At 36.4% G+C, this 19,817-nt stretch overlaps 1 protein-coding gene across 2 annotated transcripts in view; it reads left to right on the top strand.

Annotated features, from left to right (window-relative positions):
• LOC149796281 (phosphopentomutase-like) overlaps positions 1–19,817 on the top strand; it is a 116,277-nt gene that overhangs the window by 42,907 nt on the left and 53,553 nt on the right. For both annotated transcript variants that reach the window (XR_016421653.1, XM_089960922.1), the window contains exons 9-10: positions 1,683–1,806; positions 6,038–6,103. Coding sequence is in view for 1 of the 2 variants with exons in the window: in XM_089960922.1 (XP_089817048.1) it covers positions 1,683–1,806; positions 6,038–6,103 (190 nt within the window). In the remaining variant the exon portion in view is untranslated. The remainder of the gene's footprint in view (positions 1–1,682; positions 1,807–6,037; positions 6,104–19,817) is intronic.

Raw genomic sequence — 19,817 nt, 5'->3', positions numbered from 1 at the left:
AAAAGCATCTATGCCTGGGGACCCAACTATATCTTACTGGAACAGTGTCCTTCTGGGATCTCAAGTATGTTTTACTGGAACATCCCTTATGAAATTGGTGAATTTCAATACCTCTTTCCAATATATACATTGAAAACTGCATATATTCAGAAGAAAACCTACATATATGATGTCCTTTATTTTCATATAGCTCAGATTTAATTTTTTAAGAATACAGTTTCCATGTAAAATTGCAAAATTCTGAAGCTAATTGTTGTGATCCTTGTGTGTTACTTTTTTTAGTGCTTTCTTTATAAACATACATTCAAACCTGTTCTAACAGTCACCTTTACTCTGCAGTCACCTGTTTGCAATGGCTGTTGGCAATATCACCTGTCTTCTGCAGTCAGCTACCGATGTCTCCTGACAAAACAATAGTTTCTTCCTGCCTTAAGCATCCTCTAGATATTATCTAGATTTATCACTCAGTCTGAAATTTTGCCTAATGAGGAAGGCATTGTTTAGACAAAGGAATATTATGTGAACTGATGTGCCCTTGTTTCTTATTTTGCTTGTACTTGTACCTCCAGTCACGTCAACAGTGTAAGTCAAAGTCAGTATGTCAAATTTAAAAGCAAGGCAGTTTTTATCATCAGGGTAAATGGTTGAAGTTACTTGTTTTCTGGATGGTGGGAAAAGTAGTTGTGTAATTACAGCAGAAATGGAAGTCACCTTCTGTGCCAGTTGGACAGGTATAGTTAGATAGTCTCGTCTATTTGCCTATGAATTAAAGTTATCTCTGAAGAAAAGGTTCATCTTTGAGAAGAGATATGATTTAGATCCCTTTTCATTAGGGTCAGGGTAATTAATTATTCAAAACTTGGGGTCACTAAGTATTCAAAATTTGTAAATGCAGATGAAGTTTCAATTCATGGATCACAAGGAATAGCCATACATGGCTTCTTTCGAGTTTCTGTTCGTCAAAGCATCTCACGTAAGCTGGCAGTCTTTTGAACTTTCCAAGATAAGCAATTGACTAATCCAGATGTTGCTTTTATAACATGAACAAACTAAGATCGATGTATAGTTTTAAATCAATAATTATTTTTTAATAGGATTGATTAAAAGTTAGCAGGATACAGGAATCTTGTTTGGAACATTAATATTTATTAAAACAACATATACCTGCAATTATGTTTTTGCGCAGTACATATAATACAATCTTAATAATGTAACAATAAAAATAATATTATTAATTCTAACAATAATGATATTTAGTGAATGTTATTTGTTTAAAAACCAATTTTAAAAGGTGGACCTGTGTACAATGGTCAGCTGTGTGCAATGGCCAGCCTTGCCATTTCCCAGGATTGGCCGCTCGTGATAGGTTGGATTGTACTTAGTTTTATTTGCATATTTTGTTTTTAGATGAGCAAACTCAAAATCAGTGTATTGCAACTAAATCTTTGGAATCTCCCTAAAGACCTTTGGAAAATTAATCTGTGTTTTTATACTAGCAGTAGTAAATTAGTGGTATAAATTGTTAAAAAAGTTAAATAACATTGAAAGTTATATCTTCCCTGTTTATAAAATTTCACAACTGTACTCACAGCAGTGAATTATTATATCTTATTTCTTATGATGATTTGCAAAGAAAATTTAAATTTTGACTTTAAAGACCTGTATATTTTTCTTTTTGTCAGGGAGCAGAATGCAGCTTCATCAGTGAAGTTCACTTACACTGCTATGCATGGCGTTGGTTATCCGTATGCTGTGAAATCATTACAGATGTTTGGATTCCCACCTCCAATACCTGTGAAGGAACAGGTGAGTTTATTACAGGTGTCTGGATTACCACCATCATTACCTGCACAGAAACAAGTGAGTCTGTTGCCTGACTTTATCAGATATTGTTAACCAAAAACTTCACACCAACTGTTTTTGTTTCTATCAGAGCCACAAGCAAATTTACAGCAGCTATGATTTTCTCCATCAAATATATTCACATTAACAGACGGAAAAAACTCCGCTGCCTCACAAATCCTGCCCTTCAAAAAAGATGAAAATATTTTTTTTCAGTCTATACAGTATATGGACAAAGGGAAGCAACTCTTACAAAATCACAGCCCCTGCTAGGTGGTCACCTGTATACTAGATATTTACAGATGTAAGCATTTTGCTTGGGTGTGCAGCTCTAGTTAAGTCCAGAATCTGTCAACATTTATTCACCATTTCATTCATCCATATACAGTTATTGGTGATTTAGTTGGTTTTAGTGCTGATGCACTGTATCATTTGTGTATTTTGGATGAATTTATTCTTTTTTTTCCCAGTCATTGTGAATTTTTTCACAGACCTCTTGTATGTGTTGGTGATATTTACCTGTGTATTTATTGAATTTCATAGTGGACGCTGTGGTTCATTTATTAATTGGTGTTATATTGGTGAATATTTTGCCTAATTTGAGCATATTTATTTTGGGCTTTTTTCTCGACATCATTTTGGACACATGTACCAAGTGTTTGTTTTAGAATTCAAACAAAGTGTTTGTCATAGTTCAAGCAATGTCTGCAGCATGTAGTCTGTTTGAGTATGGTGGTCTGTGTGAGTATGGTAGTCTGTTTGAGTATGGTAGTCTGTTTTAGTATGGTAGTCTGTTTTAGTATGGTATGTTTGAGTATGGTGGTCTGTGTGAGTATGGTGGTCTGTTTGAGTATGGTAGTCTGTGTGAGTATGGTGGTCTGTGTGAGTATGGTGGTGGTCTGTGTGAGGATGGTAGTCTGTGTGAGTATGGTAGTCTGTGTGAGTATGGTAGTCTTTTTGAGTATGGTAGTCTGTTTTAGTATGGTAGTCTGTTTTAGTATGGTATGTTTGAGTATGGTGGTCTGTGTGAGTATCGTGGTCTGTGTGAGTATGGTGGTCTGTTTGAGTATGGTAGTCTTTGTGAGTATGGTGGTCTGTGTGAGTATTGTGGTCTGTGTGAGTATGGTAGTCTGTTTGAGTATGGTAGTCTGTGTGAGTATGGTTGTCTGTTTGAGTATGGTGGTCTGTGTGAGTATGGTAGTCTGTGTGAATATGGTGGTCTGTGTGAGCATGGTACTCTGTTTGAGTATGGTGGTCTGTTTGAGTATGGTGGTCTGTGTGAGTATGGTAGTCTGTTTGAGTATGGTGGTAGTCTGTTTGAGTATGGTAGTCTGTTTGAGTATGGTGGTCTGTGTGAGTATGGTGGTCTGTTTGAGTATGGTGGTCTGTTTGAGTATGGTGGTCAGTTTGAGTACGGTTTAATGTCTTGCTCATACAACTTAATCACTTGAAGAAGAGGTAACAGTCCAAATTGCTTGACCAGGATGTTTTGAGTCTTCACTTTCAGAATCAGTAGCAAGCATCAAGTGGGACCCTGTCATGGCCCCCTCATATCCTCTGAAGATTCTCCACATAGCTGTAACAATGACTTCCTGGTACCACATCACATAGACTGTTACAATGGACATAACCCACATCTTGTTTGTGTTGGATTATAAAGTAAGCTACATGCAGAGAGTTAGCTTCTGGTGATTTTCCTGTCAGATTATTGTCACAGCTATCTATTGGTGGATTGGAGATTTCCTCCCCCTTTTGAAAGCTCACTAGTCTTAATTTTCCCCAGCATTGACCTTCATGTCATTAAGATAATGTGAATGGAGTTAAAATTCAACTTTGCCGGACATTACAGCTTGCTTGTCATTGTTGGCATTAAGACCAGCGGAATGGGATTCAAATTTAACTTTGCCAGTTGTTACAGCTTGCAAGGCTAATGCCAGTCATCTTGTACTGTCCCAGCTGCCAACCAGTCTATTCAATTCTCCAGCTAACCCAGTTATAGGTATCTTGTACTGTCCCAGCTGCCAACCAGTCCATCCGTTTCTCTAATTAACCCAGTTATAGGTATCTTATGCTATCACAGCTGCCAACCAGTCCATCCATTTCTCCAGCCAACCTATTTATAGGTATCTTATACTGTCCCTGCTGCCAACCAATCTGTCCATTCCTCAAGCCAACCCAATTACAGTTATCTTACATTGCTAAACTTACTTTACACTGTTCCTACTGCCAACCAGTTTGTCCATTTCTCCAGCCAACCCATTACAGGTATATTGATCAGAGATCAGTGAGTGTCAAACCCCTTGATGGTCAACAGTTACATACATGATGGCTGATTATGGTTTAAGACCACCTGGTCAGGTTATCAAGCTCAGTGACCATTTATAGTATTTGGCCACTTGGTCAGGTAGAGCAGCCCTGTCAGCTGACTGGGTGGCTAGAAATCCTAAGCAGCCATCACAGATGTAACTGTTGACTGGCAGGCAGTTCTGGTTCATCACAAATATTGCTGACTACCATACTGGCTACACATGCTATTCCACAGCTAACCTATCCTCCCAGCACAAAACTTACTGTCTGGACATATTTCATTTTGGGTTCAGTTGGATTGGCATAGCTTGCCTATCCAATTAGCTGGTTCCACACTTTGTATAGCATTGTTGCTGCCATATGGCATGCTGTATGAAGACATGGAAGGCAGAATGAGGATAACTCCTTTGTTAAAAAAGGAGACAACACTCAGAACAGACTTTAGAACAGATGGAGTTGAGTTTCAAGATGGCAGGTGGAGAAATTCCCCATATATTATTGCCTTCTGAGTGTCATCTGTCATCTACAGTAAATCAGCCATACAATGTCAAGGCTTCTGTCAAAGTTGGCATGTAAAATTAACTCTTTTTAAAATTCTTTTGTAATCTTTAAAGGTCACAAATATTATTGGCTGTTGTTCGATAAAATCAAAGACCTCCATAATGCCAGATATATTTTTACAGTGAGCAGGCTGCCAGCAGTGTAATAACATCATTCGTATTGATGCAGATAGTGCGGAAACCAAACTACCTGGGTTATTGCTCAGGCAACAAGTCATTGACTTGATATGGCTTAATCATTCTATGGTCTCATGTTCAGATCAGATGGTCCCATGGTCCTAATGATGCAGCCAGGATTTGGAAACAAAGAATAGGCTGGTGTGATTGGGGAAATGTATTCATAGTTGAAAGCAAATTTTTCAGCAAACTGTTTCTTTAAGAATCTTTACCTGATCATGTCATGATGGAACAGTCACGGCCTCCTTGTAGTTGTGACCATCTAATTTAGTGTATTGCTTTGCATAAAACTGGCACCAGCTTGAAGTGGTGAAGAGGAGGTAATGAGTAAGAGTTGTTTCCCTTTGTCAACATGTTATTTAGACAGAAATGTCACTGTTATTTTTCGTGAAGTGTGGTTTGAGGAGGTTGCAAGCTTATTTTCCTAATATTAATGTGATTGAGTAAATATTCTTGGAGAAGAATGATTTGCTAAGAAAAACTTCTTTTATTCAAAATGATTGTACATTACCCCAGAGAAAATCATTGATGTTAATTTTTAACTTTGCCTATACTTCAGTGTTGTTAGTTTCTAAAGGCTGTGGAGTAATGTTACTTGGTTTCATTTGTTACTTGGTGCTTTGGATGCATGTGTATACAACCAATTCACTGAAATTGAAAAAAGAAATTCTTTTTAACCTACATTTAAAACTTTCTGAATTAAGTCCAATTTTTCATTTACTGCAGTTCTTATGCTATTAATTATGGAGTCATGCAACTTTAATTTGTGAATACTTATTGATGGCTGAAATACCAAGCCTCAAAAGTTACTTTAAGATTTGTGTTTTGGTCACCTTCTTGGGTACCACTGGCAGTATTCATAGAAATTGCTTTGCTACTGCATCTTGGTGGGTATAAGACAGCTCCTCAAAAGTAGGTCATTATGATCTACATTTCATGTTTCTTTGACTTCTCTCATTTTAAAGTCCAAGAATCGCTTCACTTATTGTCATACTTGCTTTGGTAGATGCTCAACTTAGCAGTCACTTTGATGTCAGGATGTCTGTACATCTGTCCATAAGCTAGATTAAGCTTAGATCTGGAATATAGCTATTAACAGATTTTACATGCAGACTTTGACCAGCATTTGAAATTTTATAATTTTGTTTAAGGTTGAACCAGATCCTGAATTCCCCACAGTGAAGTACCCAAATCCTGAGGAGGGGAAAGGGGCATTAGTAAGTATTTAACAGCATACAACCAGTTTGAAGAGCAATAGGCATTCAGACTTATCAACACATAGAATCAAATACATGTTTATCAACAGATTGAATAAGATGTATTTAAAGTTTATCAACAGGGAGGATGAAATGTATATGAAGTTGATCAGCAGAGAGATAAAATGTACAGTGGAACAATGCTATAATGCGATAATTGGGGTCCAAAAAATTGGATCGTGTTAATATCAGGGTTGTGTTAATGCAGGGTTTTACAGTATTTTACTTTTTTCAGAGAACAACTCATTGGCACATATACGTGTATTCACGTCTAATGTATATGCTGAATAGGGTATCAGTACCGTTTCATGGCATGCAGTTAATCCATAATGCTTGTAATAACATTGAAAAATTGCACACAGATTTACATATTCAACAATTTTGTCCCAGATCATTGTGTCTGAATTCAACGTCTAATATACAGCATGAACAGAGTATTGACACTGTTTACTTTCCATCTGATATCGTACCACCAGGGCTTTGCAGTTAATCCATAATACATGTAATTCCATTGCAAAAAGTGCATACATATTTAAACTATTCAGTAATTTTGTTACAGATCATTATGTGCCTGAATTCAATGAGAAAAATTAACAGCAAAATTAGGTTAAGAAATACGAAGCATGTGTATGGTTCATTAGGTTCCAGGGTCTATGAACGGTGTCTGTACAAATTTCATACTGCTAAAATTTTGTCATATGCGTTTTCGTGTACATTTATCCATTGCAAATTTCCAATAATGATCGCTTGTATGCCTATTCGTTTGAATGACTACAGCAAGAATAAATGACAGTCAACACATGCTTTCAGCATGCATATAACTTTTACTTCAGATTTTGTGAATTTTGAAAGACTTGCATTTGTGAACTTGCTTTTCCATAATGGTAAAATATTTTTATAAAAAATAGGAAATTAATAACGAGGTCATAAACAAACACCATACACATGTAAAACCAGAGAACTAAGTGCAGTACACCTGCAATGGTCACAAACCACTTTTTCTAAATTTGTTTAAGCTGAACGCATGTACAGTTTCATATCCTTTCAATTTCCAGCTAATAAAGCGGACATTATTTACTGGTCAACTGATTGCGTCTAATAACATCGCCAAGCCCAGCAAACATGTTGGCAGCTTTAAATTTTTGATGTTTATTAAATTGTGAGAATATTTTATCAACCACCGCATTGTCTGATGCTTGGTTGTATATGCAGTTAAAGAAGAAGCACATGTTTGAGCAACAATTTTATACAGAACTAATTGAAGACAATCACAAAGATGATTTACTGGCTTTATTCATGAATCAGTAATAAGTAACATTTCCGATAATGTTTATTTTGGCATAATACTTCAAGAACCTGGTGAAATTGTTAAATTTGAGAAGCTACGCCACAATCGTATACTTAAAAAAAAAAATAGTTTTTCTGGTACGAGAAAAATACACATACATGTATTTCAAATTTCAGGAACCATGCCAAGATCATATTATATTTGAATACATATGTGAACTCTTCCCCAAAATGATAAACGTTTTACACACTATTTCTCGTACTTAAAAAAAAATAATCCCAGTACGAGAAAAATACACGTACATGTATTTAAATTTCAGGAACCATGCCACGATCATTTTATATTCGAAATCATACGCGATCTCTTCCCCAAAAAGATAATATATTTTTTATACAATATTTCACTTACTTGGAACAAAAAATATTTTTTCATGTGCGAATAAATATACAAAATTTTGTGAGCCATGCCATGGCCATGTTATATCCGAATTTGTGTTATCGCAGGGCATGTTATGGCAGGGTTGCACTGTATTTAAAAAGTTTATCAACAGATAGGATAAAATGTATGTAAAGATCAACAGAAATAATGTAAATAATGTATGTAAAGTATATCAACAGAGAGGATAAAATGTCTTAAAAGTTTGTCAAGAGATTGGAGTAAAAGTATGTTAAGTGTATCAGCAGATTAGTTTAAAGTTTATGTCAAGTTTATCAACAGATAGGATAAAATGTATGTAAGGTATATCAACAAGAATGATATAATGTATGTAAGGTATATCAAAAGAGAGGATAAAAAGTTTTTAAACTTTGTGAAGAGATTGGATAAAATGTATGTCATGTGTATCATCAGATAGGTTAAAGTGCATGTTAAGTTTATTAACAGATAGGATAAAGTGCATGTCAAGTTTTTCAACAGATAGGATTTAGTGCATGTCAAGTTTATCAACAGATAGGTTAAAATGCATGTTGGGTTTTTCAACAGAATGGATAAAGTGCATGTCAGGTTTTTCAACAGATAGGATAAAGTGTATGTTAAGTTTATCAACAGATAGGATAAAGTACATGTTAAGTTTTTCAACAGATAGGATAAAGTGCATGTCAAGTTTTTCAACAGATAGGATAAAGTGCATGTCAAGTTTTTCAACAGATAGGTTAAAGTGCATGTCAGGTTTTTCAACAGATAGGATAAAGTGCATGTCAAGTTTTTCAACAGATAGGTAAAGTGCATGTCAGGTTTTTCAACAGATAGGATAAAGTGCATGTCAAGTTTTTCAACAGATAGGATAATTTGCATGTCGTGTTTTTCAACAGATAGGTTAAAATGCATGTCAGGTTTATCAACAGATAGGATAAAGTGCATGTCAGGTTTTTCAACAGATAGGATAAAGTGCGTGTCAAATTTTTCAACAGATAGGTTAAAGTGCCTGTCAGGTTTTTCAACAGATAGGATAAAGTGCATGTTAAGTTTATCAACAGATATGATAAAGTGCATGTTAATTTTTTCAACAGATCGGATAAAGTGCATGTCAAGTTTTTCAACAGATAGGATAAAGTGCATATCAAGTTTTTCAACAGATAGGATAAAGTGCATGTCAAGTTTTTCAACAGATAGGTTAAAGTGCATGTCAAGTTTTTCAACAGATAGGATAAAGTGCATGTCAAGTTTTTCAACAGATAGGATAAAGTGCTTGTCAAGTTTTTCAACAGATAGGTTAAAGTGCATGTCAGGTTTTTCAGCAGATAGGATAAAGTGCATGTCAAGTTTTTCAACAGATAGGTTAAAGTGCATGTCAAGTTTTTCAACAGATAGGATAAAGTGCATGTCAAGTTTTTCAACAGGTTAAAATGCATGTCAAGTTTTTCAACAGATAGGATTAAGTGCATGTCAGGTTTTTCAACAGATAGGTAAAGTGCATGTCAAGTTTTTCAACAGATAGGTTAAAGTGCATGTCAAGTTTTTCAACAGATAGGATAAAGTGCATGTCACGTTTTTCAACAGATAGGTAAAGTGCATGTCAAGTTTTTCAACAGGTTAAAATGCATGTCAAGTTTTTCAACAGATAGGATAAAATGCATGTCAGGTTTTTCAACAGATAGGTAAAGTGCATGTCAGGTTTTTGAACAGATAGGATAAAGTGCATGTCAAGTTTTTCAACAGATAGGTATAGTGCATGTCAAGTTTTTCAACAGATAGGATAAAGTGCATGTCAAGTTTTTCAACAGATAGGATAAAGTGCGTGTCAACTTTTTCAACAGATAGGTAAAGTGAATGTCAAGTTTTTCAACAGATAGGATAAAGTGCATGTCAGGTTTTTCAACAGATAGATTAAAATGCATGTCAAGTTTTCAACAGATAGGATAAAGTGCATGTCAAGTTTTTCAACAGATAGGATAAAGTGCATGTCAGGTTTTTCAACAGATAGGATAAAGTGCATGTCAAGTTTATCAATAGATAGGATAAAGTGCATGTCAACTTTTTCGACAGATAGGTAAAGTGCATGTCAAGTTTTTCAACAGATAGGATAAAGTGCATGTCAAGTTTATCAATAGATAGGATAAAGTGCATGTCAAGTTTTTCAACAGATGGGATAAAGTGCATGTCAAGTTTTTCAACAGATAGGATAAAGTGCATGTCAGGTTTTTCAACAGATAGGATAAAGTGCATGTCAAGTTTTTCATCAGATAGGTTAAAATGCATGTCAAGTTTTTCAACATATAGGATAAAGTGCATGTCAGGTTTTTCAACAGATATAATAAAGTGCATGTCAGGTTTATCAACAGATAGGTTAAAATGCATGTCAAGTTTTTCAACAGATAGGATAAAGTGCATGTCAAGTTTTTCAACAGATAGGATAAAGTGCATGTTAAGTTTTTCAACAGATAGGATAAAGTTCATGTCATGTTTTTCAACAGATAGGATAAAGTGCATGTCAAGTTTATCAATAGATAGGATAAAGTGCACGTCAAGTTTTTCAACTGATAGGATGAAGTGCATGTCAAGTTTTTCAACAGATAGGTAAAGTGCATGTCAAGTTTTTCAACAGGTTAAAATGCATGTCAGGTTTTTCAACAGATAGGATAAAGTGCATGTCAAGTTTTTCAACAGATAGGATAAAGTGCATGTCAGGTTTTTCAACAGATAGGATAAAGTGCATGTCAAGTTTTTCAACAGATAGGTTAAAATGCATGTCAAGTTTTTCAACAGATAGGATAAAGTGCATGTCAGGTTTTTCAACAGATAGGTTAAAATGCATGTCAAGTTTATCAACAGATAGGTTAAAGTGCATGTCAAGTTTTTCAACAGATAGGTTAAAGTGTATGTCAAGTTTTTCAACAGATAGGATAAAGTGCATGTCAGGTTTATCAACAGATAGGTTAAAATGCATGTCAAGTTTTTCAACAGATAGGTTAAAATGTTTGTCAAGTTTTTCAACAGATAGGATAAAATGCATGTCAAGTTTTTCAACAGATAGGTTAAAATGCATGTCAAGGTTTTCAACAGATAGGATAAAGTGCATGTCAAGTTTTTCAACAGATAGGTTAAATGCATGTCAAGTTTTTCAACAGATAGGTTAAATGCATGTCAAGTTTTTCAACAGATAGGATAAAGTGCATGTCAGGTTTTTCAACAGATAGGATAAAGTGCATGTCAAGTTTATCAATAGATAGGATAAAGTGCATGTCAAGTTTTTCAACAGATAGGATAAAGTGCATGTCAGGTTTTTCAACAGATAGGATAAAGTGCATGTCAAGTTTTTCAACAGATAGGTAAAGTGCATGTCAAGTTTTTCAACAGATCAGATAGGTAAAGTGCATGTCAAGTTTTTCAACAGATAGGTAAAGTGCATGTCAAGTTTTTCAACAGATAGGATAAAGTGCATGTAAAGTTTATCAACAAATAGGATAATTTGCGTGTCGTGTTTTTCAACAGATAGGTTAAAATGCATGTCAGGTTTATCAACAGATAGGATAAAAGTGCATGTCGTGTTTTTCAACAGATAGGATAAAATGCATGTCAAGTTTATCAACAAATAGGATAATTTGCATGTCATGTTTTTCAACAGATAGATTAAAATGCATGTCAAGTTTTTCAGCGGATAGGATAAATTTATGTTTCATCAACATATATTATGTTGTATCAGATACATATGTAACAACACTGAAGTTTTGATAAAAGCCAAATATACTGCTCTTCATCTTTGGGGGGATCATGTTAATTTGACATCTTTTTTGGGAAAGCATTTTTGTGGATCAAGTTAACTCGACATCTATTAGAACAAAGCCTTTTTCGGGGGTGGGGTGAAATTTGAACTCGACATGTTTTAGAGGAAAGTATTTTTGGGGGATGTTGAGTCGGTATCTATATGGGAAAAAACATTTTCTTGGGATGATGTTAACTTGTGGTCCTTTAGGCTTCTATCACTGTAATGGCATACAGAAATGTAGCACTATGTATACTGGGTCATAGTTAAGCCAGTGGCCAAAGAACATGGGATGAAAAGCAGGACCATTCTGTCAGCACAGTGCATGTGCTGCAGTAAGAGAATAAAATCTGCTATTTCACAGTTACCGACACTAAAACCGTAAACTATGAGTAACATTGTATGTAGCAACAAACCTGGTCTTGTTTATGTTCATACAAAATACAAAGATATGTTCATGCACACAGATTTAGTGACAGAAGTATTTCTGTTTTTCATGTACAAATTTTTAAAGCTGATATTCTTATTTAATATGATTAGTGGGTTGACCTCTATAAATTAGACCTGAAAGTTTTAATGTTTTATATTCCTGTTAAAAGTTTTAAAACTGATATTCCTATTTAACATGAGTATCAGGGTGACATCTATAAATTAGACCTGGAAGGTTTAAGGTCTCATGTGAGAACATAATGGCAATTACTAAAGAATTTATTAAATACATGTGCAGAAAGTAGATTGAAGGAGAGCCAATGTCATGTAAATACAGTTTTTTTCTGAGTCCATCATTGCAATGGCTTCTTCAGTACATCAGATGTAAAATAGCACAGCTGATACAGATTATTATGCTGTTATACATAATTAGTGTCCGTTGTAAACATGTTATGAGATTGAGGTATGTTTTGATTGTAGATAAAATGGTTGTAGAACCAGACCAGGTCAAATAACAACTGGATGTGAATTGTTATTAGTCATTGTGGTGGCTGCAGTATTGACCAGGTCAAAAGAATTTATGACCATGTGTGTTACACTGAATAAAAATATAACGCACACATAATTAAGGCAGGTTTTTTTGTAAAAATTTATTTAAGGGCATATTTTTAAAAAACTTAGTTGTATAATACATGTAAGCACCATATTGTGACATAACATATGGCAGTGTCATTGACAGCAAAGTATAATGTAACACATCAGTATATTTGACAGCAGAATGTGACATAATATATGGCAGTGTCATTGACAGCAAAGTATAATGTAACACATCAGTATATTTGACAGCAGAATGTGACATAATATATGGCAGTGTCATTGACAGCAAAGTATAATGTAACACATCAGTATATTTGACAGCTGAATGTGACATAACATATGGCAGTGTCATTGACAGCAAAGTATAATGTAACACATCAGTATATTTGACAGCAGAATGTGACATAATATATAGCAGTGTCATTATCGCAGTGTAGCATAACAAAACAGTCATTGACAGCTCAATGTAAAAGCAGTATCATTTGCAGCACAGTATAACATACCAGTGCCATTGAAAGCAGTGAAACATAACATGTAGCAGTATCATTTAAAGCTCAGGGTCAGCATCTAGCAGTGTACTTAAAACCACATTGTGACAACACATAGCAATGTCGTTGACATTACAGTTTGACAGCAGTATCATTAATAACACAATGTGATATAATACATGGCATTGTTATTACAAGCACAATATGACAACACATTGGCAGTACATGACATAGAGTCATTGATAGTACAGTGCAACATAAAACAGCAGTCAGTAGCAGTAGTGTGATATAACACATAGCAGTCATTGACAGCACAATGTGATATAACGCATAGCACTGTCAGTAACAGTCTCGTGTGACATCAAACATAGCAGTATCATTAGCAGTACAATGTGACCTAATAGCTGTACAAAGTCTTTACAGTTATGATTGTGTGATAAATAGAATCTCAAGGCCCTATTCCGCAAAACTGGAATTTATGAAATATTTGAATACTACAATATGCCAAAGGCAGCTTAGTTTAGTTGATTAATTTCTTCTTCGAATACATTTCCCAATCACATTACGTTGGAAATATTAGCCTGCTACCTCATGAATCCAGCCTACTAAAAGATGAAAATTGTCTTTATTGTCTTTCTATTGGTAGACAAAGGGCAGTAACTATTGCCCAATACCTCTCCTTGATTCCACTAGGTGTCTCCTGTTTTTAGCTTTACTGTGTCCTGAGACGCACACAGTGCAATAGCTTCCAACAATCCAGCCCTTTTTTGTGTTCCTATTGACCCATCCAATGTTCATTTTGCATTTATAATGCAGATTTATTGATCTGCTGCAGGTTGTATGTTTTTTTAAATACAATTTCTGCCGATATTTGGAGAGATTTGTCACTTGTTAGGAGTTCGTCTTGCAGGACCACCGTCCCACCATGCTATCATTGACCTTACACAAGGTCATTATGGGTTAGCATTCATTTGACTTTATTCCTTCATCTGTCCACTATGGAGCTCGTAATAGTGAAATCTGAATTGTGCTTGATAATTATGGTTAATTTATTCGTATTTTGTGCTGTTTTGATGGAATTATTATTAACCAAGCATGCAGCATAAGTTTTATACAGGGCCATAGGTTTCTGATATAACACTTCGCCGATCTGTTAGTTCTGACTGTTTTTAGGAGGGCCATAGGTTTCTGATATAACACTTCGCCGATCTGTTAGTTCTGACTGTTTTTAGGAACCTAGTAATTGCACACATTGCTAGTTTCTGCTTTAGTTTATGTGTATTATGTCGTTTTAGCATGTATCAGTTAAACATTCCTTAGGCCACTTCAGAGCATGGAAATTTACCATGACTCCTGTTTTGTTTATGTTATGTATACATAGTTTCTATTACGCAGCATCTATAACATGTGGTTACGAAACTATTTTGTTTCAGTGACCTAGTAATTTCAACATATTACTAGTTTCTACTTAGGTGTGTTTGTTGTATCAGAGAATGGTAGCCTACCATGACTATGCTTCAGTTTATATGTAAAGGATAAAGGAGGATAAAGGAGTAGACCATCCGTTGCTGAATAAGATGCATCAATCAGTACAGCAGTCGAAGCTGCACTCACTTCAGTCTGAGCAAAAACATTAGGGGAATATTTTAGGCAACCCAGACGTGGTAAGCCTCCACGTATGTCCAAGCACAGCCTTCTGGCCGGTAAGTCGGGGTGCATGGGATTTACGATTGATCAGCTGGACCCAAATAATAATAATAATGCTGCCACTGTGACACCAGCCAACACTGGCTGTCGCATCGACATTACCAGCAGTCCACCTGTCCCAACATGGAGACCTCTTGGCTGGAACGGGCCAACTACACAATATTTATGGGGATGTTAGTGATAGATCCATCCATCTAGCTGGCAACATATCATTATTTCACTGGTGATTTCAATGAGAAATCTGCCCATTCAGCCATGCCTTTGTAGCAGTTGGCACAGGTGTGTGCCGGACCAACATATATACAGCGACAGTGCTACAAAGGCCAGTAGTGCAGCAATGCCAACAGCATAATAAAGGCTGGATATACCAGCAGTGCTGGAAAGGCCAACAGTGTGGGAAAAGAAGGCAATGCATGCAGTGCTGGAAAGGATGGCAGTGCAGTGATAGCGACAGTGCTGTCTTTACAGGCAATGTCGGATATTAGAGTACTCACGGCTTATATACAAGGGAGAGCTCGTGTCTTGCACAGATACGACTGAGTGGAGTCACCAAGGCCACCTGGCGTGACTTATGCTGAGCTTGAAGCTGAGCTTGATGAGAACCCAGTGCACAGTAATAGTGATGAGTCATCGATAGTCACAAGTGCACCCACATTGACCCCAATCATGCCATAGTACAGTGGCTGTATGAAACCAGTTTGAACTCACTGGATCCCCCTGTTCCCTCTGAAGAGGGGGAGCTGATCCAGATCAGTCAGAGGGGCTTTGGGTTTCATTCTCTCGCCCCTCCACACGATACACCATCAGATCAGGAGATGGAAGCCTTTTGATAACCTGGTCGCTCATAAAAGGCATGGAAGTTTGTGCTAAGGACATATTCCCCAATGAGTTACTCAAGACTTGTTTTTGGCATGCAAATAGCAGATGGAGGGGGGTGGGGTGAAATTTGAACTCGACATGTTTTAGAGGAAAGTATTTTTGGGGGATGTTGAGTCGGTATCTATATGGGAAAAAACATTTTCTTGGGATGATGTTAACTTGTGGTCCTTTAGGCTTCTATCACTGTAATGGCATACAGAAATGTAGCACTTTGTATACTGGGTCATAGTTAAGCCAGTGGCCAAAGAACATGGGATGAAAAGCAGGACCATTCTGTCAGCACAGTGCATGTGCTGCAGTAAGAGAATAAAATCTGCTATTTCACAGTTACCGACACTAAAACCGTAAACTATGAGTAACACTGTATGTAGCAACAAACCTGGTCTTGTTTATGTTCATACAAAATACAAAGGTATGTTCATGCACACAGATTTAGTGACAGAAGTATTTCTATTTTTCATGTACAAATTTTTAAAGCTGATATTCTTATTTAATATGATTAGTGGGTTGACCTCTATAAATTAGACCTGAAAGTTTTAATGTTTTATATTCCTGTTAAAAGTTTTAAAACTGATATTCCTATTTAACATGAGTATCGGGGTGACATCTATAAATTAGACCTGGAAGGTTTAAGGTCTCATGTGAGAACATAATGGCAATTACTAAAGAATTTATTAAATACATGTGCAGAAAGTAGATTGAAGGAGAGCCAATGTCATGTAAATACAGTTTTTTTCTGAGTCCATCATTGCAATGGCTTCTTCAGTACATCAGATGTAAAATAGCACAGCTGATACAGATTATTATGCTGTTATACATAATTAGTGTCCATTGTAAACATGTTATGAGATTGAGGTATGTTTTGATTGTAGATAAAATAGTTGTAGAACCAGACCAGGTCAAATAACAACTGGATGTGAATTGTTATTAGTCATTGTGGTGGCTGCAGTATTGACCAGGTCAAAAGAATTTATGACCATGTGTGTTACACTGAATAAAAATATAACGCACACATAATTAAGGCAGGTTTTTTTGTAAAAATTTATTTAAGGGCATATTTTTAAAAAACTTAGTTGTATAATACATATAAGCACCATATTGTGACATTGACAGCAAAGTTTAATGTAACACATCAGTATATTTGACAGCAGAATGTGACATAATATATGGCAGTGTCATTGACAGCAAAGTATAATGTAACACATCAGTATATTTGACAGCAGAATGTGACATAATATATGGCAGTGTCATTGACAGCAAAGTATAATGTAACACATCAGTATATTTGACAGCAGAATGTGACATAATATATGGCAGTGTCATTGACAGCAAAGTATAATGTAACACATCAGTATATTTGACAGCTGAATGTGACATAACATATGGCAGTGTCATTGACAGCAAAGTATAATGTAACACATCAGTATATTTGACAGCTGAATGTGACATAACATATGGCAGTGTCATTGACAGCAAAGTATAATGTAACACATCAGTATATTTGACAGCAGAATGTGACATAATATATAGCAGTGTCATTATCGCAGTGTAGCATAACAAAGCAGTCATTGACAGCTCAATGTAAAAGCAGTATCATTTGCAGCACAGTATAACATACCAGTGCCATTGAAAGCAGTGAAACATAACATGTAGCAGTATCATTTAAAGCTCAGGGTCAGCATCTAGCAGTGTACTTAAAACCACATTGTGACAACACATAGCAATGTCGTTGACATTACAGTTTGACAGCAGTATCATTAATAACACAATGTGATATAATACATGGCATTGTTATTACAAGCACAATATGACAACACATTGGCAGTACATGACATAGAGTCATTGATAGTACAGTGCAACATAAAACAGCAGTCAGTAGCAGTAGTGTGATATAACACATAGCAGTCATTGACAGCACAATGTGATATAACGCATAGCACTGTCAGTAACAGTCTTGTGTGACATCAAACATAGCAGTATCATTAGCAGTACAATGTGACCTAATACCTGTACAAAGTCTTTACAGTTATGATTGTGTGATAAATAGAATCTCAAGGCCCTATTCAGCAAAACTGGAATTTATGAAATATTTGAATACTACAATATGCCAAAGGCAGCTTAGTTTAGTTGATTAATTTCTTCTTCGAATACATTTCCCAATCACATTACGTTAGAAATATTAGCCTGCTACCTCATGAATCCAGCCTACTAAAAGATGAAAATTGTCTTTATTGTCTTTCTATTGGTAGACAAAGGGCAGTAACTATTGCCCAATACCTCTCCTTGATTCCACTAGGTGTCGCCTGTTTTTAGCTTTACTGTCCTGAGACGCACACAGTGCAATAGCTTCCAACAATCCAGCCCTTTTTTGTGTTCCTATTGACCCATCCAATGTTCATTTTGCATTTATAATGCAGATTTATTGATCTGCTGCAGGTTGTATGTTTTTTTAAATACAATTTCTGCCGATATTTTGAGAGATTTGTCACTTGTCGGGACTTTGTCTTGCAGGACCACCGTCCCACCACGCTATCATTGACCTTACACAAGGTCATTATGGGTTAGCGTTCATTTGACTTTATTCCTTCATCTGTCCACTATGGAGCTCGTAATAGTGAAATCTGAATTCTGCTTGATAATTATGGTTAATTTATTCGTATTTCATGCTGTTTTGATAGAATTATTATTAACCAAGCATGCAGCATACGTTTTATACAGGGCCATAGGTTTCTGATATAACACTTCACCGATCTGTTAGTTCTGACAGTGTTTTTAGGAACCTAGTAATTTCACACATTGCTAGTTTCTGCTTTAGTTTATGTGTATTATGTCGTTTTAGCATGTATCAGTTAAACATTCCTCAGGCCACTTCAGAGCATGGAAATTTACCATGACTCCTGTTTTGTTTATGTTATGTATACATAGTTTCTATTACGCAGCATCTATAACATGTGGTTACGAAACTGTTTTGTTTCAGTGACCTAGTAATTTCAACATATTACTAGTTTCTACTTAGGTGTGTTTGTTGTATCAGAGAATGGTAGCCTACCATGACTATGCTTCAGTTTATATGTATAGAGGATAAAGGAGTAGACCATCTGTTGCTGAATAAGATGCATCAATCAGTACAGCAGTCGAAGCTGCACTCTCTTCAGTCTGAGCAAAAACATTAGGGGAATATTTTAGGCAACCCAGACGGGGTAAGCCTCCACATATGTCCAAGCACAGTCTTCTGGCTGGTAAGTCGGGGTGCATGGGATTTATGATTGATCAGCTGGACCCAAATAATAATAATAATGCTGCTGCTGTGACACCAGCCAACACTGGCAGTCGCATCGACATTACCAGCAGTCCACCTGTCCCAACATGGAGACCTCTTGGCTGGAACGGGCCAACTACACAATATTTATGGGGATGTTAGTGATAGATCCATCCATCTAGCTGGCAACATATCATTATTTCACTGGTGATTTCAATGAGAAATCTGCCCATTCAGCCATGCCTTTGTAGCAGTTGGCACAGGTGTGTGCCGGACCAACATATATGCAGCGACAGTGCTACAAAGGCCAGTAGTGCAGCAATGCCAACAGTACAATAAAGGCTGGATATACCGGCAGTGCTGGAGAGGCCAACAGTGTGGGAAAAGAAGGCGATGCATGCAGTGCTGGAAAGGATGGCAGTGCAGTGATAGTGACAGTGCTGTCTTTACGGGCAATGTCGGATATTAGAGTACTCACGGCTTATATACAAGGGAGGCTCATGTCTTGCACAGATACAACTGAGTGGAGTCGTCAAGGCCACCTGGCGTGACTTATGCTGAGCTTGAAGCTGAGCTTGATGAGAACCCAGTGCACAGTAATAGTGATGAGTCATCGATAGTCACAAGTGCACCCACATTGACCCCAATCATGCAATAGTACAGTGGCTGTATGAAACCAGTTTGAACTCACTGGATCCCCCTGTTCCCTCTGAAGAGGGGGAGCTGATCCAGATCAGTCAGAGGGGCTTTGGGTTTCATTCCCTCGCCCCTCCACACGATACACCATCAGATCAGGAGATGGAAGCCTTTTGATAACCTGGTCGCTC

Source organism: Sinohyriopsis cumingii, chromosome 6, assembly GCF_028554795.1.
Source record: "Sinohyriopsis cumingii isolate HCF-2022 chromosome 6, ASM2855479v2, whole genome shotgun sequence".
NCBI classification, from domain to species: Eukaryota; Metazoa; Mollusca; class Bivalvia; order Unionida; family Unionidae; genus Sinohyriopsis; species Sinohyriopsis cumingii.
This window is presented reverse-complemented; position numbering and strand designations above follow the sequence as displayed.